Source organism: Vanellus vanellus (genome assembly GCF_965231255.1).
Source record: "Vanellus vanellus genome assembly, chromosome: 16".
In the NCBI taxonomy this organism is placed as follows: domain Eukaryota; kingdom Metazoa; phylum Chordata; class Aves; order Charadriiformes; family Charadriidae; genus Vanellus; species Vanellus vanellus.
In genome coordinates, this window is record NC_138921.1 from 7,080,526 (window position 1) to 7,101,017 (window position 20,492).

At 44.7% G+C, this 20,492-nt stretch overlaps 1 protein-coding gene across 1 annotated transcript; it reads left to right on the forward strand.

The window, feature by feature from the left end:
- Positions 1-10,830: 10,830 nt before the first annotated feature.
- On the forward strand, positions 10,831-15,280 carry SDF2L1 (stromal cell derived factor 2 like 1). Its single transcript, XM_082491411.1, has 3 exons — positions 10,831-11,015; positions 11,824-12,020; positions 13,916-15,280. The coding sequence occupies exons 1-3, from the start codon at positions 10,847-10,849 to the stop codon at positions 14,192-14,194; spliced, it is 645 nt and encodes a 214-aa protein (XP_082347537.1). The 5' UTR covers positions 10,831-10,846; the 3' UTR covers positions 14,195-15,280.
- The last annotated feature ends 5,212 nt before the right edge of the window (positions 15,281-20,492 follow it).

Here is a 20,492-nt window from a genome sequence, read left to right on the forward strand (position 1 = left end):
CCTTAGAGGTCATCCCTAGCAAAGAAGAAGGGAAAATCGGAACAATCAGCAGTCTGCAGATCACAGGCAAACAGGAAAAGACGAGCTCAACAGGGGCGAACCCAGCCGTGACTCAGCCCCTGACGAACAACTCCTGCTCCACCTCAGCCTGCCGCTGTCTCGCAGCTCGCACCGCAGCCGATCCGCGTGTGGGGGCCCGGCCCACACCGCCCCTGTCCGCTCCTGCGGTGCAGCCCCGGAGGCTGCCGCTCCCTGCGGGCGCTCCGTGGGGCGGTAGTGGAGTGTGCAAAAGGTCAGGGACTTCGTGGGCTGATTTGATCGACTGGAGAGTGCGTCAGGGTTCAAATTCCTTTCCCCGCTCCACACCCTCGCCCGCGGTGCCCGGTGAAACGGCGCCGGTGCGAAGCACCCAAGGCAACCCCGCAGTCACCGATTCCCGGCTCCATCCAGCGCGGCCGGGGGCGGTGCGGGCCGTGGCGCGGCAGACCCGTGTCCCCGGGGAGAACCGGAACGGAGCGGCCTGCGGCAGCCGCGGCTCGGGCCCGGCCCTGCCCTCCTGCTACGGCGGGGCAGAGGGGGCCCCGCCAGCCCCCTCCCGCCCGGGGCAGTGCGTACCTCCGCTCCTGCCCGTGCCCGGGGCCGCCGCCGCTCGCGCAGCGGTCCGGGTCGTCGCCGCCGCCCCGGGGGGGAGGATGCGCGGTACGGGCGGAGCTCCGCCGCCGGGGCCAGCATCCCCACCCCACCCCCGGTGCTGCCGAGCAGCCCCAGCCGGGAGCTCACCCGCGGCGAGCGGCGGCCCCGCCGCAGAGCCCGGCACCTCCGCAGCGCCGCGAGCACCGGGGCGGCCGCCCCGCCCCGCCGGCGGCCCCTGGCGGCTGCGGCTGGCGGCGCCGCACGGCACGGCCCGGAGGGGGCTGACTGGCCGGCGGCGGGGCTCGGCCGCCGGAGGGGGGCTGGCGGCAGGCAGGGCGTCTCGCACGGATGGGGCTTCGCTGCTCCAGGCGCCCCGGGTGAGGCTTGCGGCTGTAGCTGCAGGTGGGATAAGCAATTCGTGTCGTGTTCTTTGGTTGCTTCAGAGCAAAGCGCATCATCCCAACAGCGCCATGAGTATATAATCCCTCAATTCGTGACCTCCGTAGTAGCCACTTGCTTGTTGTTCCCCCGCTTGGTTTGCCGGCAGCGTGAACTCGGTGTGAGCTGAGAGCTGCAGTTCAGTAAACCCCGGTGAGGAATTCCCCACAGCTCTTGATGCTGGGCAGGGGAAGGGCAGGGAGAGCAGAAGAGAGCTCCAGGGAGGGCAGCTTTTACCGTGCTGGCGTTCAGCGCTGCATGTAAGCCTGTTCTCCATCAGGTTGCATGTAAAATCCTCTTTGTCCTGGTGTTGAACTGCTGCTGCTTCTTACTGCAGAAAAGCTATTCTTAATCTACCAGAATGAAAGTGAAAGCACTGAGTAGGTTAGAACTGTTGTGTGGGAGATGATATCAGCCTGCATTTTTCAACTGTGGAAGAGGATAAAGTTCTATCAAAGTAGAACACACCCTTTCTTGGTCTGTAATGTTATCCTAAAATATTCACCCAGTCCTGCTATTGCAGGAGAAACAACAAACTGATGTTTGGGGTAGGGAGAGAAAGCGATAGTTCCGAAGGCACTAGGGTAACATGTCCATGGATTCAGGGTAGCTGTCTTGATGGTTGCTGTTAACTTGTCCCAGGAAGCAGGAATCACACTGGGACTGGGACCCTTGCATGGATGATGGTGATTTCCATGTCTGAACCTGTGCCACCGTGGAGGTAAGAGGGCTGGGGAAGAGAAGAAACAGCTGTCAGGCCAAGTACAGGCTTCTTGGAAGAGCAGCTGGGGTGGAACAGGTTGGAAAAGGCTTCAAGGTTTGTTTCTGTGGGAACAGGTTGACCATCCTGCTGCTTAATTCAAGGCTAAGGCAAAGTCATTTGGGCTAACTTTGCCCTCTTTCAATTGCAACCGCAACCCTGTTCTCAGTTCTGGGCAGTCCTTGCATAAAGAAACTAAAGCCTCCAGGTGTTCCCTCTTTCTGCAGAATTTGAATTGCAAAAGACAGTGTACCCAAGCCTCAAGGTCAAGGAGATGATGTGCAGGCACAACCGAGACTGACTGTCCTTCTCAGCAAAGGAAGAACCATCAGTTTGTGGAGACAAAGCAGCACAGTTCAGTGCAGGGACTTCCACCACTTTCACACCTGGAGCTGAGGTATGAAACATCTGTATGTGGGGGCGTGAACACTTGTGTAGCCACTGGTTCTCCACATCTGTTTCATCACAAGGAATTTGGAATCAGTGAACCAAGGTAGGTTGTGGGCCTGTTGATCTTTAGGCTCTGGTGGCTTGCAGTCCATGTAGCAAAATGCTAGGGGACTTTGGGAGGGGGATGCCTCTGCCTCCCACCTCAGATCGCTCTGCAGCAGTAAAAATGTTTCCATTAGCCTGAGGGCACTTTGCAGGGGCAGCTAAGATTTGGACAATCTTTTATAAGAGTATTTTGATACTTTGAAGGAGAAAAATAGAAGTAAAATGAAAGGTAGCAATGATATTAATGGAAGAATTTAGTTCTTAGGCTATGCTCTCCCTATAGGCCCTGAAATGGGCAGCACGGAGACTTGTGCTGGATCTAGGATGGACATGAGCTGTGCATCACTTTCTAGAGCTTACTTTCCCCTGGCACGTAAATGAACACTGACTACAGGAAATCACTGTGAGAGCTGGAGACAGCCTTCTGCCCCCTTAGTGACTCATAAAAAAATTATATGGAATGAAATTCCAAACAATCATGCTGAAATAATGTAGAGAACTTTCTAAATCTTCATTCTAGCAATTCCTGTGAGCGTTTCCATCATTTAATAGTTGTAGGTCTCTGTTACAGAAAGAATTCTGATGCTCTGTAAGGGTTTCCAGTGCCCTTGGCATTTCAGAGTGGATATTTGTGCAACTGCTACTTGCTTCCCCTTATGGGACATGAACCTCACAGCTTGCCCACGTTCCCCCACAGCTTCACTTACTGGTGAGGGCTATTACTGTAACAGATGAAGTCAGCACAACTCTGAAGTAATGTCATGAATCAAACCCAAGTATCTCCTGCCTTTGCCAATGCAAACTCTGGGGTTTTCTGCCTCTTTCTAGTACTGTCAGTGCTGCTTGCCCCTGCACAGGTGAGAGGCACTACATAAGAATATTAGACAAAGTTTGGTTTCGCAGCCCTCTTAACCTTAGTATGCATTTAATGCTATTAGCAGTAACATCCTTCTTAAATATTGAATGCAGTTCCTGGAGGCTTTTCTTTTCTGATTTCATTCCTGTTTATCCAACTCTCTTTCCTGTGACTGGAAGCAAAATCTCCCCAGCAAGAAAATCTTGCCACTGTGCCACAACCCCCCTGGATCCCAGCATGTTTCCTCTGCAGCCTGCGTACCCCAGCTGGCTGCCAAAATAGCCCTCGCAGCCAACCCCCACATAGTCTGGAGGAAAGTCTCTTACAAATTCATCCTGGAGCTGAAAGACAAGGCAGGCTTCCTCTGGCTAGTTTCTCCTCTTCAATGAAGACATGAATGAAAATATTGGCCAGCGTTTCTGGTGGAGCTGCATAAGCCAGGACATGTATTAAGTACAGGCTGCATCTTCCAGTTTAACTGAAACAAAACACAGCCCTACCTTATCTGAGTCGCAGAAGCCAGCAGGAGCTTTCCCCAACCTCAAGCGCTTCACTGGTTTTGAGCTTGAATTCCTTCCCTGAACTTTGAGTTATTCAGTAGCGGATTTAGAGGTTTCCTGTATTTCACAAAAGCGTTTCCTAACAATTAATGCTTCCAACAAGCCATCTGTTGACATGTTGACACAAGAAAAGTATTTTCTTTTTCTTGTTCCCTTGGCTGCAGTGAGTTAGTTCATTTGGGATTACAATGGTAGCACAGTAGGACTTGGTTTGTCTTTTCCTCGCATGAAATTTTGTTGAAAGTGTGAATTGTAAAAGATATTTGAATGAAACAAAGTAAAATCCATCTTTTAAATGAAAGGATGTTAACATTTTCTTCTCTTCCACAATGTCAAAGATTTACAAAATCTTGGAAGTTCAGTGGCTCCTGTAGAAATGCTTAAATGAAAGCCTTTTCATCCCACTACTGAGGCCAGTTTTCAGAGGAAACAAGACATTGGTGGTCACTCTGTTGGCGCCTGTCGCAGTCTCCTCTCAGTAGCAGTGGGATGCCTTGGCCAGTTCCAACTCCTTTGCAACAGAGATGGAGGGCCTGCAAGAAGCCAACGCAGCATGTGGCTCTGAGGCTGCAGTCCCCAAAATGACCTGTGGCCAAGGTACAAAACTGGCTGGTCAGTTGGCCAGGCACTGCGGTGAGGCGTAGTGCAGAAAGGAAAAGAAAATGAGTGGGCTTTTGCAGAGGTTGGAGATGGGTGACATGCAAGAGTGCTGTAGGTGCATGCGTTCATTAGCTGTAATTTTCAGCATCTGAGCTGAGTGAACCTGAATGGAAGTGAAGAAATGGGACTATGAGGAGAGCTGGACTGCAGGTGCGCAGACTTCCTGAAATTCAGACAGGATCAGCGTTGGGTGAGGCAGAAAAGCAGGTGTCCTTGGTCTTTCAGGAGACTTCTGTGCTATGTTGGAGCCAGCGCAGGGATGAGGGTGTGGGCCAGTGCTCCGAGGGCACCGGACCCAGGGTGAGGATGTAGACTCGCTATGGGGCACAGCTCGCCGGGCGCGTCCGTGCCCGTGCCCGCTTCTGTCTGCCCGCCCGCACCATCGCTCCCGCCGTGCCGCGCCCGCCCGCACCATCCCTCCCACCGTGCGGCGCCCGCCCGCACTACAACTCCCGGCGTGCCCTGCGGCGGGGACGGCCGTTGCGCTTGCGCGGCGCTGTCGGGGCAGTGGCACCCAGGCCGGGGGGCGCCATTTTGTGGGGAGGGAGAGGGTCTCTCTGCTAGTATGGCTGGCAGTAACGGTAAAGAGAAGCCCAAAGAAGAGCTACACGTTCCTTTTCCCCCTCCCTACCAGCTGCTGAGCCGTTCTTTAACCGTGCGGGCTTCCGGCTGGGCGGAGTACCTGTCGCCTTCCCTCTGCCGCCGTCTGAAATCATCTGAATTTACACCAGCACGAAATAAGGTCCATACCCGACAAGGCGCATGGCGCTAGCAAGGCGGCAGAAAGTCAAAGGCGAAATTTGCCATCGTGACCTTATTATTAACTTGACACTTGCATTAAATTACATGGTACTGTTAAAGTACCAAACTCAGACACCCCCCCCCGATGCAGATAGCAGCCTCTGCTCTTCAGTGGTACTATGTATATTGCTCATTGACAGTGAATTTTAATCCACCTTCCCATTTTTCAGAGGGTTGTTTTCTCTCTGCTGCGTTTACTTCAGAACATCTAATGTGGGATTAACATTTGAATACGAACTAAGCTACAGCATCTGTGATTTTGATGGGGTTTAAGCTGATGCAAAGCCTGCCCATCCCTACCCCAGGTGCCTCTTTGCCTGGTGTTGAGGTCTATTAAATATACAAAGACGCCTCGTCATAAAAGTTGGGACAGGGGCTCCTTCTACTACACAATTAAATGTTGGGTCCAAAACAGGTACTGTTTAACTGGGGATTAATATCTTAACCTGGACTATCTGATTCCACTAACTGCTTCATTGCATCAAAACTCGACTTCAGTTTGCCCCCTCTGGAAGTTATTATGCTATATGGAGCTCATTTCTTGGTGTTTATGATAAAGGTACCTAGAGGTAATGATCTCTAGGCAGAATAACTTATTTATTGAGGTCAGAAAGGGGCAGATTTTATAAAAGTTGCATAGATGTTCACTGGAATTTTCAGTATTACACGAATACTTACCTGCCATTGAAACAGACAGATGTCTAGAAATTTTTCAAATCTGATTAAGCACAAAATTATTTTAAAAGCTGCCTGAAATGATGTAACCTACATTGCATTGTTACCTTCTTGTACTGAAATAGAAAGTTAGTCATCAAAACTACAATTCCAATCCATGTCTACAAATTCAAGATAACTTCCTCAGTTTCAGTTTACGCTGCCTAAGCAAGAGCAGAGTTAAGCCTGAATCTGATTTTGACAAATGTTGTTCAGGAGCCATTAAAATAAATTAAAGAGACTAGGGACAGGTCCTCGTGTTAAGGAAAAAGCAAAAAAAAAAAGGCTATATTTTACATATAAAGTATTAATGCATAAAATTTTTAATAATTGCCTTTTTTTGACAGCTGGAAATAGTTTGCACATCCTCTACTTCTAAGCACTCTACTTCCTACAGGTGTGGATTGGAGAAGCAAAAAAAGTAAAGTTGGGAGGATACAAGTTTTTCAGATGTCACGAGGAGACTGTTGAGTCTCCTGTTGAAAATGCAGGCAGACACACTTTTATCTAACTATGAAAAAATACTTTCAGATTAGCTTGGATTGATGGTTGTTCCTGTCACAAAGGTACACCTTGAGATGATGTTTCGCTTCAAAAAACTGAAGGGCAATAGCATAAAGCTATCAGCATGAATTAATAGTGCTGAAGCAAGGACATCTGAAGAGTTCTTATAAAGCTCAAAAGCTTACATCAGAAGTGGAGGACAAAAAGATTTTGCCTAAACAAAAAATTAGGATCAGCAAAGTAGAATTAACCAAGAAACCCATTAGCCAAAATATCCCTCCTCTGTCAAAGATGACAGAACTACTGCCTTCAAAATTCCGTGAAAGTCTACCATGAGAGGCAGAAGATTCTCTAAAGCAGGCTACTGCTGAACTTCTAAGAGATACAACCACCTCTAAAAAAAAATAGTAGTACAAATGAAAGCCAAGGATAACTACTTATTTTATCAGACATGGAAGAAGAGACCACTGTAAGAACCGTGAGTACTCCTTGTCATCTCAAAAGAGTTCCTTCTACAAAGGAGCTAGTGTTACCAATGAGAACATTGGGAACTTCTCAACAACATTACTACACTTGTAAATTAATCTGGCAGATCACTTACAGCGATTGTTGTCGTCTCCCAGCATCAGTGAAAGCACCTGGACAACAGCAGCTGATTGAATGGAAATGGATGATAATTCTTTTGGAGCTCTGAGGGGACAGTCCATCTTCTTGAAGGACTAGCATCAGTCAGGAGAGCAGTTGAGAGATGCTGACAATGTTACCGGACACAGATCGCCTTTTCTCTGCAGAACTTTCAGGGAAGTCCTTCCTTCCTCAAAGACTAGAAACAGAAGACAGCAATAAAAAATACATCAGCTCTTCTCCCCCAGATGAAAAATTCTTCCATTTAAATATGTATATGTTAGTACTTTTTTTGTCAAATGTTTTTTGCTTATTTACTTACTCTGCTTATTCTTACATTATGTTTACATCTGCTGAACACAAAAATCTGAATAGCTGATTCTGGGTCTCTAGTCCTTAAACAGTGTGGGCTGAGTCATAAGAAGCTGTGTAATTCTATACATTTTTGGCAAGCCACCTTTTTTGCCACTTTTATTTCTCCCTGGGTGACAGCATTTTATTGTTATTACTACTGTTTACTATTTGTATGATGCTTAGGAGTCACAGCTGGAAGAGCTCTGTTGTAAGGCATGCCGATGGATACAAATGTGAGGTTTGTAACTATCAGTTCACCAGTGTGGGGTGAAAGAAGGAGACAGAAAGAACCACAGAATGTTTACAGGCCTGATTCACTAGTGTTACTCCCTTGTTTTCAGTACAGTTCATCCTTATGGATACCAGAGAAAGGACCAGATGCAGAGAAAAGTCAATGGAAGAACTCATGTGGACTTATTTTTGTATCGGGTACTAATAAGTTCAGAACTGCGCCCTATATATTTTGCCTAAGGTTAGTGACAGTCTGAGAAAGAATGCAGACATTATTGCAGTGTTCTCCATAAATCAAGGGCTGTCTATACCCAAAAGATGCACAAGTGCTTTTTAGGTTGTAGGACAAGTTGCCTGCTATGCTACCTTAGTTATCAGTCACTGATTTTGTCATGTAAAGCAAACAGAAAGCTAAAGCATGTTTAGCAAAGGCCAATATAAACAGGAAAACCCTTTTCTATAATATTTTGCTTTGGGCCAGGATACATCCTCTGCATTTTTCTTGTGCCACAGATTTCTCATTCCTGTATGCTAAAAGCCTTTGGTGCTGCCAAGTCCACTAAAACCTGTGTTGCAGGGAGGGCCCGGTTATACCTACAGGTGCACCTTAGTGGAAATGGTAGGCATTTCCAAAATCCTTGAAAATCAAATGTGCAAAAGGACTGCGGGGCTAAGTGACTGAAGGTAGAAGGCATTCTAGTTCTATTTTACATTCTTCCCTTTTATGACACTGTTGAATTATTTTGTTTGTGTGCATAAACAAGAAACATGATGAGATTCCCATCAAAAAAGCTGACGTTGCCAGTGCGCACCATCACATAATTTCCAAGGCAAGTTTACCTGTAGCTTACAGCAGTCTACTGGAAACAATAGTGGGCCCTGTAGCAGTGAGGTGGCTGTTAATTGCCACGGGTGTTTGGCATTGATGGGGTTCTTTGTTGGCAACCGTTCTAACCCAATTATGTTTCTAAAGTAGGACTGAAAAGCATTGTAGGGAGCACCATGTAAATGGCAGTAAATGCACTGAGACTGAGCGACCTCCCAGAAAGATAGACAGGTGCCAGCTAAAGCCCCATATGATTGATTTTCCACGGCTAAAATGGCAACCACGGACATCTGGTTTTGCCCCATTTATAACAGCAGCAGCAGCAAATGTGAGCTGTTGTTTTAGTTAGAATAGCAAGGGTTCTTAGAATGACATAGAAATATGGCATTTGACTATCAGTGGGTGATCTTTTGCTTTTCTGTGAGCAAACATTTATACTTCTGGTACTAGCAAATGAGTTTTTAGTCCTCAGAAAAACACACTGAGTCTGTGTGTACACATGTGCACGTATGTGACTGAGTTTAGTACTCGGGCTTGTTTTAATGCAGGCCTGATGTTTAAGTTGGAGATTTTTCTTAGAGGTAGGTATAGCTATACAAAATGGGCTGAAGACAGCATAAAGAAAACTAACCATTCACTGAAGTGGTATCACATGGGTAGGAAAAAGCCTCACGGATCCAGGACTGATGGAAGAGACAGTCAGCTGAGCATCTTATGATGTTTCCACTAGCCAGCAACACTAATGTCCTTTCTAAATCATCCTATAATAGAAAGTGCAGTGCTGCAGTTCTTTGCACACTCAGAATACTGTTGTTACAAAGACTTAAGTCCCAAGGGAGATGCCCTTCTACCTGTTTCCTTGCTGCTAAGAAGGTCAAAAGCTTTTGCTCTGTTAAATTACTTTGTATTTCTGGGAGTGCTACATGAGACTCTCACCAGACTGTCTGTGATGTAATACAAGGGTCAATCCAATGAGCAGTTTGAAAGGAAAAAGCTAATAGACTCTGTAGGAGTTCCTCTGTCCACGGTTGCTTCCTATTGATAAAGGAGACTTTTTTTCTTGCTATAATTTTTTTTTTTTTGGGGGGGAGAGAGATTCTTCAGTCTGCAAAACTATGCAATGAAGGACAATGTGTATGTTAATTTATGCAGCTATCTTTTCTAGAGAATGGAGCTTAATAATCTCTTCTTGTTACAAAAACTTTTCACAAGAGACAATCACAGGTGATCTTCCAGATCCAAAAGCAAAGATGTGATCACTACAGCTTAATGATACAGCAGTCATTGTTAGTTCTTTGTATAGTATTTTTGCCCTGCCATCAGAAGCTCTAGTATAATCCAGCGATTACTGGACCAGCGGTATGTCATGCAAGACAGTTCACCACCATGAATTTCCTTTGTTTTTCAACATTATGTTACATTTGTCTGTAAATCCCCCAAACGGGGGTATATTTACACAACTGTAAGAGCCAGAACTGCAGGGAGGAACAGACCTACATGTGCCGCCAGCCAGCTCTGAGGGAGAAGTGGCCTGAATTGACCTACTTGTGCCAATTCCATCTCCCCGAGGATGTATCTAGACCATTGCCCATACCTGGGGTAGTAACCTTGTATCTTGTTTATGTCTGACAGCATTCTCTCTGTGAGGACATTAGCTCACCCCAGGCTCTGATGGCAATTGATGGACCAGTCCTACTTGCCGCGTGTTTCATCCCAGGACCCTTAACAGTCAGTCAGATTGACCCAGCTGCTATTTTTCTTATAACCTAGACTACAGTTAGACGAGAGAGCTGCTGCAACAAACCTGGCCTGCTCTCCTCCGACATAAACCAGTTCTCGGCAAGAACGAGCTCCCAGTGAGAGAAGCACGAGGATTCCTGTCAGCGCTGCCCCGGGGGCGCTCGGGGCTGTCGCCCGCTGGAGCACCCGCGGGTGACAATGCTCAGGTGAAAGCCCCCGGGCCAGACAACGCTCCGGGCTCGGGTGAAGGTCCCCGCGGGGATGCTGCGGGCCCCGGTGGGCGTTAGCCCGGCCGATGGGGCCGGGCCAGGAGCCGCGGGCCCAAGCGAAACCAGGGATGCGCCTGTGCCGTCGCTGAGGTAAAAGCGCGCGGCCCTCCTCCGCGTCCTTCCCTGGGAGGTGCCACGCCGCTTGCTCTGATTGGTCGCCTTTTCCCCTCAGCCCAATGAGCTCCTCCCGCTGGAGGGCTCCTAGCGGTGAGGTCCTGAAGCCGTGGCCCAATGCGAGAGCGAGACCGAGCAGAAGGCGGGCGGGGATTGGCCGGCCGCGGCGCTGGCGCGGGCCGATTGGCTGGGCCCGCTGAGGGGGTGCGGAAGCGCGCTGCGCTGAGGGAAGCGAAAGGGCGGCGGTGCCGGGTGGGCTGCGGCGCGATGCGGCGCTTTTGCCGCCTCTTCCCGCTCCTGCTCCTGGCGCTGCTGCGCGGGCTGTGTCACGGCAGGGAACCGGCGCCGAGCGCTGTTACCTGCGGCTCGGTGCTGAAGCTGCTCAACACCCGCCACAGCGTGCGGCTCCACTCGCACGAGGTCAAGTACGGCTCTGGTGAGCAGGGCTGGGCCGGGCTGGGGGGTGTGTGGCGCGCTGAGGCGCCGGGGAGCCGTGAGGGAAGCTGGAAAATGGTGGGAGCTGGGAAGCGCTGGGCGGCCGAGGCAGCGAGAGGGGCAGGAAAATGGCGGGGGGATGGGCTGTGAGGGAAGATAGGAGATGAGGGAAGCAGGGGACTGGCGGGGTGGCACGGAAATGGCGGGGGGGGGAGGTGGAGGAGGAGGAGGACACTAGAGGTTGCTGAGGTTCGCGTCCCTGGTGCAGGGGGAGCGGCAGGCCAGGGATGGGGTTGTGGGGCACTGGAGGCCTGGCAGGGAGAGCAGGATGCTGAGGCCTGGGGTACAGGAAGACGTGTTAGCTGTGCTCTGCAGGTCCCGGAGTGGGGATGTGACAGGGATGCTTTGCCCTCATCCCTGAGGTGAGCCCTGTTCTGTACCTGGGCCCTCAGTAGTAGTTTCCCAGCGTCTGTTTTGGCAACGAGGGTGCTGGTTTGTTTGGGGACACAAAGAACTTTGTAGTATTTTTGAGAAAGGCAGGGTGGTGTGAATAGTATCCATAATGGTCATGTGTTCACCATGAGCTTTGACAGCTTGCATTTACTAACACATACTGTGTTTAATTCTTCAATCTGAAAGATTATTAGGTACCTGCATTCCTACTGCAGTTAGTAAACGGACTGTGAGAATTAAACATCTCTTAAACATGAAGGCATGAGAACATTAAAGCAAATTTCTTTAGTTCTTTCAGGACTTCTTAAACTGGGTAAGTGGGTTAAGTCTCCTGCTGTTTAATTCTATTCGAACAGGAAGTGGGCAACAGTCAGTGACAGGAGTTGAAGCTTCAGATGATGCTAACAGTTACTGGCGGATTCGTGGGAAGAGTGATGGCAGTTGCCAACGTGGGACACCGGTGAAATGTGGGCAAGCTATACGACTTACCCATGTTAACACAGGAAAAAATTTACACACTCATCACTTCCCATCACCACTCTCCAGTAACCAAGTGAGTTGTATCAAATCTTAAGCTTTTGTATAAATAGTGCATGCTATTGACAATATTCTCTCCAGTTTTTCATGGTTTTGAAGAATTAGGCTTCAGCTGCCAGAATCAGTATGTCTATGCATTTCCTGAGTTCAAGTATATGCTTTTTTGTATCTTGGAATAATGTATTTAAGTTCTTGGCAGTGGTAAAATTTAATATGCACTAGTATTGGTATTTCACAGTAGCTTTAACAAATCTCCTTTTTTTTTTTTTTTATCCCACACCATTGTTACTGGGAAGATTGCTCTGAAATGTTTAGCACTTTCAAGGTGTTGGAGACTGGGCATCTCCCTCAACATTGTGAAGATTGCTCTAGACCAAGGCAACTAGTCATGTGTTATGGTACTAGGCATTCCTATATCCAAGTTCTTGGTGATCCAGTCTATTAGTCTCGGTCATCTTCTCGCTATCCCTATTTTAATTCACTATTCTTATTTATCTGTCCTCCTTCCAAAGGAAAAATGAATATGCTATCACAATCATATTTATTTATCATTTTGTACGTATCCCGAAGAGTGTAATTTCTAACTGTAATTAGGTCCCAGTCTTGTCCTTGAACAAATGCTTCTCCAGGATTGAAGCTCTCTCTTAAAATAAATAGTGCAAACTTGTTGGAGGTTTGTCATTAGTAGTCATTTTAGTTTTCCTTCAGTCTGTGTAGATAGGTCATTACATTCAAAGTTAGAAGACCTGACTCTTTGTGAAGAAGGTTTGTCTTTTACCATGAGTAAAGCGGCTGAAACAACAAGGTCCAGTTTTGTGTAGGGTATCTAGATGATCTGGTTATTAAAACAAAAGAAGTGATGGAAAAATAGCATTTCAGAATTATTTAAATAACAGATTGACTCTAAAACCTTCCACCAGTTCTCGTTTGTCAGTTTAGACAATTTTTATAACATTGTCATTAATGTAAAAATGTTCAGCAACTGTCAAGTGTGTCTTTGGTTTTGCTATGTGCTTGCACAGTATCTAAGTGAAAGTAAAGTTTCCATGACTTCCCAGAGATTGACAGGACTGTGACTTAGGACTTTATTGAAATGCGATGCAGTTATGAACACAAACTTTTATTTCATATTCTTAACAGAAGTTGGATTTTCAATTAGTGTGTTGTCTTTCACACTTTTTGGACTTTGTAAGCTTGAATTAACATGACCCTAAAATTTTAGGCTGCTAGGTACAAACTATTGCTGTTCTATTTTCAAGTTGTTAATCGCTTCTAGTTATCAGATTTTTAAAAATTAAAGGCTGTCTTGAGTCCTAAACAGTTGGCGCCTTTATCTTTTTTTAAGAGCTATTCAGCTATCTGTCTGAAGAAAGAGTGTAAACCAGAATAGTTGTTGACCTAATTGTAAGTTTGGTATAATTAAGTTAAAAATGAATATGATTACTTAAAAGGTAAATTGTTGGGATGTTGTGATAAAAACACATGCTGAAAAAACTGTTGCAATGGTAACTATGAAGATGGTCATACTACAAAACTAAATGTCTATAGTTACAAACTTCTTGAGTGGGGAAAATTTGCATGAGCATTAGTATTGTTTGTTTTGAATTTTTTCTCAGAAGGATTGTTCTGATCTCTGTGTTCAAGTCCTCTTTCATTTCATTTTTTGGGGTTTGTTGGTGCTTTTTGCTCAGATTACATGTTGGAATTTGTTGGCACTTTGTGTTCAGATTGCAGTGGTAGAAAGTTACTGCTTTTGGATTTGATAACTGTTGACAAAGCAACACAGCAACGCTTTTTCTTTCCTCTCTTGCCTTGCCTTTAAACTCTGCTGACTTTGTGGCTGATACTTTTGTGTGTGTATTGGAGGTGTTTGCTTACATTTTCACTTCAGGAAGTTTGTGTCTCTAACAGGAAGTAAGTGCCTTTGGTGATGATGGAGAAGGAGATGACCTCGATATATGGATTGTGCAATGCAGTGGGACTTACTGGGAGCGGGAGGATGCAGTGCGCTTCAAGCACGTAGGAACTGAGGTGTTCCTTTCAATAACAGGGGAACAGTATGGCCATCCCATTAGAGGCCAGCGGGAAGTTCATGGCATGCCTACTGCTAATCATCACAACTATTGGAAAGCAATGGAAGGAGTCTTCATCAAACCCAGTATGGACTCTGCAAAACATGATGAGCTCTGAATTGACAGAGGAACCAAAATGCTTCAGCTTACTCCAATGTTCGGAGATGCTAATCCTTGGTCTCTTATAAGTTCCGCCTTGCCTAAGTGACTGACTTTGTGTATTACTGAAGGGCATTAGTTCATTCTAGGAATGCAGCACTTCTGTGGGGAATGGCATCTGCCAGGTTCAGCCATTGAAATTTATTTGGTGAAATTGTTTCTGAATTTTCAAGCTTAATTGATGAAACTAGTTCATACATCTGTTAGTTTTCTTTGTCATTTGTTTTGTTTGTTACTTTTTCTCAAATTTGAAGGAAATGGAAAAACTGAATTAATACATTTCTGCAGTCCCAAGTACAACTAAAATTTGTATTTTGTAATCTTTTTCCAATTATAATTAAATATTTGGAAACTGATTTCTACTTAGTGAGAGAATTTTGTTAGTGAGGAGATAGAGTAAGTCTTGAAAGGGAAAAGTTATTCTCAAATATGGTGTCTTTTGAACGTCTTGAAGTCAGCTATTCAGCCTTCCAGAAAAAAAAATGTGGTCCATTTGAAAATTGCTTCCAATGTCTTTCATGAGTTTTGTTATGTACTGTATTGGAAGAGTGGAAATATTGTGTATGTTGGAGTAAGAAGACAAAGTTTTAATTTATTCGCTTTCTCCAAGAAATTCAGATTTTCTGGTAATGGTGATACTGCTAATTGTCAAATGGTGACACTGCTCTGCTCTATGAACTGGTGCAGAAAGCTACTGTTTGTTTAATTAATATTAGAATTTTATAAAATTCCATGTGGTGCAAAGGAACAGTTGAATTTGACTTATGTTGTACTTGCATGTCACTCTGCAAGATCAGTATAAGAATCCAGATGAATAAATAGTGGAGCATATACCCATGTGGGGTTTTTTTCGTGTGAATCCAGAAAAAGAGGAAAAGGAATCTTAGAGAGTGGTTTGGACCTGGATTTTTTACAGAATGGTATGCTCTGGAGTGCTGGCAATGAATCTTCACTGAATATGTTATGAATTTCTATATTCCTCTTCCTCTGTGAAAAGGAAAAAAACCTAATTCTTGAATGTCTTTGTTACATGGTGTTACTGGAAATACTGATTAAAATTCAAAGTACCATACATTTTCTATTTGCTTTAAACAGAAAAGCTCACAAAATGAGTATGAAAAGTCAGAAAATGCAGGTGTTCTTGTCTCCATGTGTAAATAGTTTACTGATTATGGTCTTAATTAGTCAATCAGTTAAAGAAGCAGGAAACTGATTTACTGCTTTTACAGCTCCAGTCATGTTCTGCAGTGCTAGAGAGAGTGTTGTGTTGAGAAGGTGCAATGGGCAATTGCAGTTAAGCTTTATAAATCCACCTACTGATACATGCTTCATGCTCTGATGCAGTACAGGCTAGCTTCAGGTTTTATTTAAGGGTTTGCTACTCGTGAAGATCCTTCGTACCCTATGGAACAAGGAACCTCTGTAATAGTTGTTTGGTGTACCTGATTATTTTTCTTCGAAGAAAAAGGTAAGACTGTTTTTCTATGAGTCTTAGTTGCATGTGGGTATTCAAGGATTATGAGCGTTTTGGAGAGTAAGTAGACTAGCTTTTGCTGTTTTGTATTAGAAGTAAACTTTTATGTGATGAATGTTTCAGGTTCACGGATATTCCTGACTAATTGTTATTGAAATGGTAGCTATGAAGGATAATTATTTAAAAACAAATCAAACATTCTGCATAAACAAGCTGACTTTCCCTTTATTAAAAATGAGATCTTTTCTTTTGAGGTTGGTATATGAGTAAACACAAAAAGAGTGGTAGCATTTGGCAGGAGGAAGAAACAAATTTGGTAATGAGTTCTCTGTCACTAAGACCTAAATGCTCTGTGCCTGAACTGTATGGGCTTAGTGTTTGTGCACTTGTGGAATACTGTGTCGGCTGAGAAGGTGTAGAGCTGTGTGGCTCATCTCGGTCTGTGTACCAGGTGCTATCCCTACCCAATGTTTATCTCTGCCTGGATGTTTCTGTCCCTAGCAAAGGGACAGTCTTATTTATTATGCTTGAGTGGGATCTCACTGGACCTTCCTTTTTCTGTTCGGATTTGAGCAAAATTGGTTTGGTGAGGCTGGGAAAGAAATGACTTTAACTTCTTATTGCTTACTCTGTAATGTTCTCTCAGTTTTGAAAATGCTTGTACCTTCTCTTTGTAAAGAACCAAGCTTCCACACACACGTATCCATGAATGCCTTATTTAAAGACATATTCAACAACATTTCTGTGAATTGAGTTTCCTTCACTTTTGCATCTAACCAAAGTGTAGCAATCACTTGACATGTGTCACATTACATTTTTTTCCCCAGCTCTTATCACTATAAAAGTTGTGCTGAAGGACCCTTAAATAAGGCCAGTTGAAGTGCATCTTACTCTGGAAAAGGTCTAATGTAGTACTAAAATAACTATTGGTACTCACAGCATGCTAAATGCAGAGTACAAAAGTAATAAGATAATATTGGAAGTGCAAAAGCTTATAGCTGTGAAAAATGAATGTGCAAGCGCTAACGTGCTTTCATTTCTATATAACTTCCAGATTTACGAGACTTGTAATCTTCAGAATCTGATTTGTGTGGTTTTATTTACTTTGGCTATTTACAGTTCAACTTTTCAGGCCTTCCCCTACAGCTGAGGACTAGAGACTTGGAGAATCCCAATTTTTATATTGCTGAGTTTTATTGTTGTTTGTTTTCCATATTACTCTTATCTGCCTAAAGATGTTGGGACTTCTGGGCAAAACATGAAGTAGTGAGGGATGTAAATATGAGAGTTGGCAACACTGTTTTGCTGCTTTTTTTCTCTTTATTTTAAGGTGATAAACTAGATTTTATAATACCTCTTGTCAAAACTCTCTATACGCTTCAAGGTTAAATTAAAAACTCTTTATTTTGGCTTCTGATTGTAGCAGAAAATGTCTTTCAAATAACTGACAGGTGCTTTCCAATTTCTTCCCACTCTTGCAAGAACTCTTTGAAAAGGTGCGCAGATGTTACTCTTCCTTTAGTAAACTAGAAAGGCTTTGGGGAAGAGAATTAGGGGATTTTTTTTATATATAATTGTTCTCAGTGGTAGTAATTGCTAAAGACAATTTACATACTTTAATCTTTCTAATTTGGAAAAAATGTCAAATACTCCATTATATACATATGTATATATTTACTTCAATGTAAAATGACAAGGAGTTCCTTAGGCATGTTCATTTCAGAGGCACGTATGTGTATACAAACACTTTTATTGTTTATTTCCTTAAGCTTTTTAGAGCTCAGTGTAACTGCTCAGCGTATGACCACTTGCCACACATCTTGACTTCTCAGTCAGTATGAATGAGAACTGGTTTTCGTGCTTCAAAAGTGGTAGAAGGGATGTACTGCTCATTGATTCTTCATTCTGAATGTCAAGGGTTAAGATAATAAATGAAATCAAAACATTGATTTATGTTTGGGAATAGTAACGCAGTATATATGTTCTTATTAAGTTAAATATGCATATTTTAAAAAATCAAAAGAAAAAAAACATTACAATCAAAACAACCCTTGACAGTGATGCTTGCTCAGCAGTATTTTAAAGTTAGTTTTGCTTAGTCTTTTCTCTCTTCTGCCTCTCTTCTTCAGCACTGAAGCACCAGCTCTCAGTGTGGATGTGCCATGTTTCACAGCTGTACCAGAGAGACGCTAAGCCTTAGAAACATCCCCTTCCAGCAGCAGCATCTTGCTAAGTATCTGACCCCCTGGTTAGCACATTTGCAGACTTTTTTGGTTAGGTTGCCTGCTGGCAAATGGGCTAAGAGCCTAGGAGAGATTGGTGTATGCAGGGTGCTGTGATGCCACCTGCCTCCCTTTCCTAGTTTTGAGTTCTCATCTGTGCCCTTTTGATTTTACTGTTCTCTCTTCAAACACATCTTCCTGTAATCCAGCTCTGGGCCACTATTCAGATATCTTTGATAATTAATTGCTTCATAACATGGCTGTTTCATCAGCTGCCTTTTAGGAACCCATGTGTTTGGGCTTACAAGACAGCACCCATGGTTGTGTCATTAAGCTTTTTAAGGAAACAGTTGTCTGGGTTTTTTTAAAGTTACTTTTAAACACGAATACTCAGACCTAAGGAAATGCTTTCTTCCTATAGCCTCCATGATTCTGTTCTGTGGGGTAGGAAACACAGGGGATGGTTTACTTTCTCAAGAAGGAATAAAGTATTCAACTTTACCAACCTGGAGTTGCACTGGAAACACAAGGCAATTCAAACTTACCTTGGACTATGTAGCGTTTATTATGTATGCAAGTCACAAACAGTAATAAATTTTAGGGTCCTCTGGTTATTTTAAATACTTAGAGGTATAAATATTTTATATTTTCTCCTTTCCTCCCACTGAGATTCTAAGCATTTTAGTGTTCCCATGTTTATAAATACTTTAGCAGGACCTTGCGTATTTATACCCAATAACTTATTTTTACACTATGCAAAAGATGGAGCACCAGAGTTAGCTCCTTCTAATCTGTTTCCTTAATCAAACTTGCAATAATTTAAGTGGTGTGAGGAAACCAATTGTGAGGTGGTCAACCAGTTCCTCTGAAGACAGAACTGAATTACTTTGGGTGTGTATGAGACAAGGAGGGAATATAGTGAGCACCTTGAAAGTGGACTTCAGCAGTTGCATGATTCGCATGGTTCAACACTTCTTTCTCTTTAAAATGCAGCAAATCTAACTGATTATAAAAAACTTTTACTATATCAGGTATTGTACTAATTCTAAATTAACATAAAGTTCACAGTGGAATCCTATGACAGCTCTGATACTGATTCAAGCTGCTGGTTTTTGAGGGATTCAGCTGTCTTCAATCCTTTGGGAAAATGGTGCCCTGCTTCATTAGGGTTAGAATTGTTAGAAACTGTCTGACATCTCAAGGGTACCAAACCATCATGAAACACATTACAAATTAATCTGAATGTGTGCAGGCTATGTAGTTGGCTAATTAGTTCCTATATGCTTTTTTTAACTATAAAAATAGCATGCAGGTGCTGGCTTTGAGTGTCTGGAGGACTGTCGAGCTTGGACTCGGGTCTAAGGCTCTTTGTTTGATCTTTGTGATGGTCATGTATTTATTCACCTAAGCTTCATTTTCTGAGAGTAATGATTAGTGGTAGAGGTGCATGCTGTGCTGAAAATGGAAGTAACAGGTGAATCTAGTGTGACTCAAACTACAGCTAAACATAAAACAAAATAGGTACCTGATGATGATGTGTATCTTCTGCTGATGCCTTCTCGGTCCCATCTCTACCTGCCTGGTTACTGCAGGCTGACTACAAACGCCTTCCCTCTGCTCCCTGGCTTTGTAGGTGCCCCTCAGAGAGCTCTCATCACTGGGGTTCGCTTTCTGCTCGCCTCGATTCGGGTGACTACTCTGTCCTGCCCGTTAGGGGAAACAGCCCTTTAGATAGTCTGTATCAAAACTTGGGTGGGATAGATGCGGGCAGGGCCGTTCTGAGGGAAGAGGGACGGGAACGTCTTTCTCCTTATCTCCGTCTTGGGGCCGGAGCGTGGCCGGGGGTGGACAGCCACTAGCCAGCGCTACTGCTCCGCCCTCCGCGCCGCTGCCCGGGCGCTGCCGACCGGCTCCCTGGGAACCGGCGCCACCGGCAGCGCAGCGCTGTTTCGGCAGCGCAGTGCTGTTTGTTTCGGCAGCTCAGCTTTGATCGCCTGCGAATTTATACTCTTGGGGGGGGCTGGGGGGGGGGAGAAATAACATCCGCTTCTCCCGCGTTACGCTGCGAAGGCGATCGGCTGCTGTAAGACCTCCTGTGCGGCCGTCTCTCGCGTTAAGTGAGCTCTGCCAAGTCATGTACTGCTCAGTTACTTGAAAGGGAAGATTAAAAACATTAGCGTAGGCTATAAAGCGATGCTTTAGGCGTTTCTGCTTGCTCCCTTTCTATAGGATCGATAAAGTGCGTCCAAGGCTGAGGTCTGTTTGCTTACAGTAGATATTTAAGGCAATTACCTGTATCATAAAATTAAATACCGGTTTCCGCTCGGTGGGGGGAAGGAGAGACACAAGAGGATCGTTAAATGGGGAGCTCTCTTCTCCTCCCGTCACATACAACAATCCCGTTGCATTTTGCGAGATCTCGAAGGCAAAAGCTAAAATCAAATGATCTGTTTCTAGCCCGTGTAAGATATGTTGCACGTCAGTGGTAATACTTACGTGAACACGCCTTGTCCCCAGTGTCACTAACCTGGCTCTCCTCGGCTCTTCCCCTGGAGCGGATC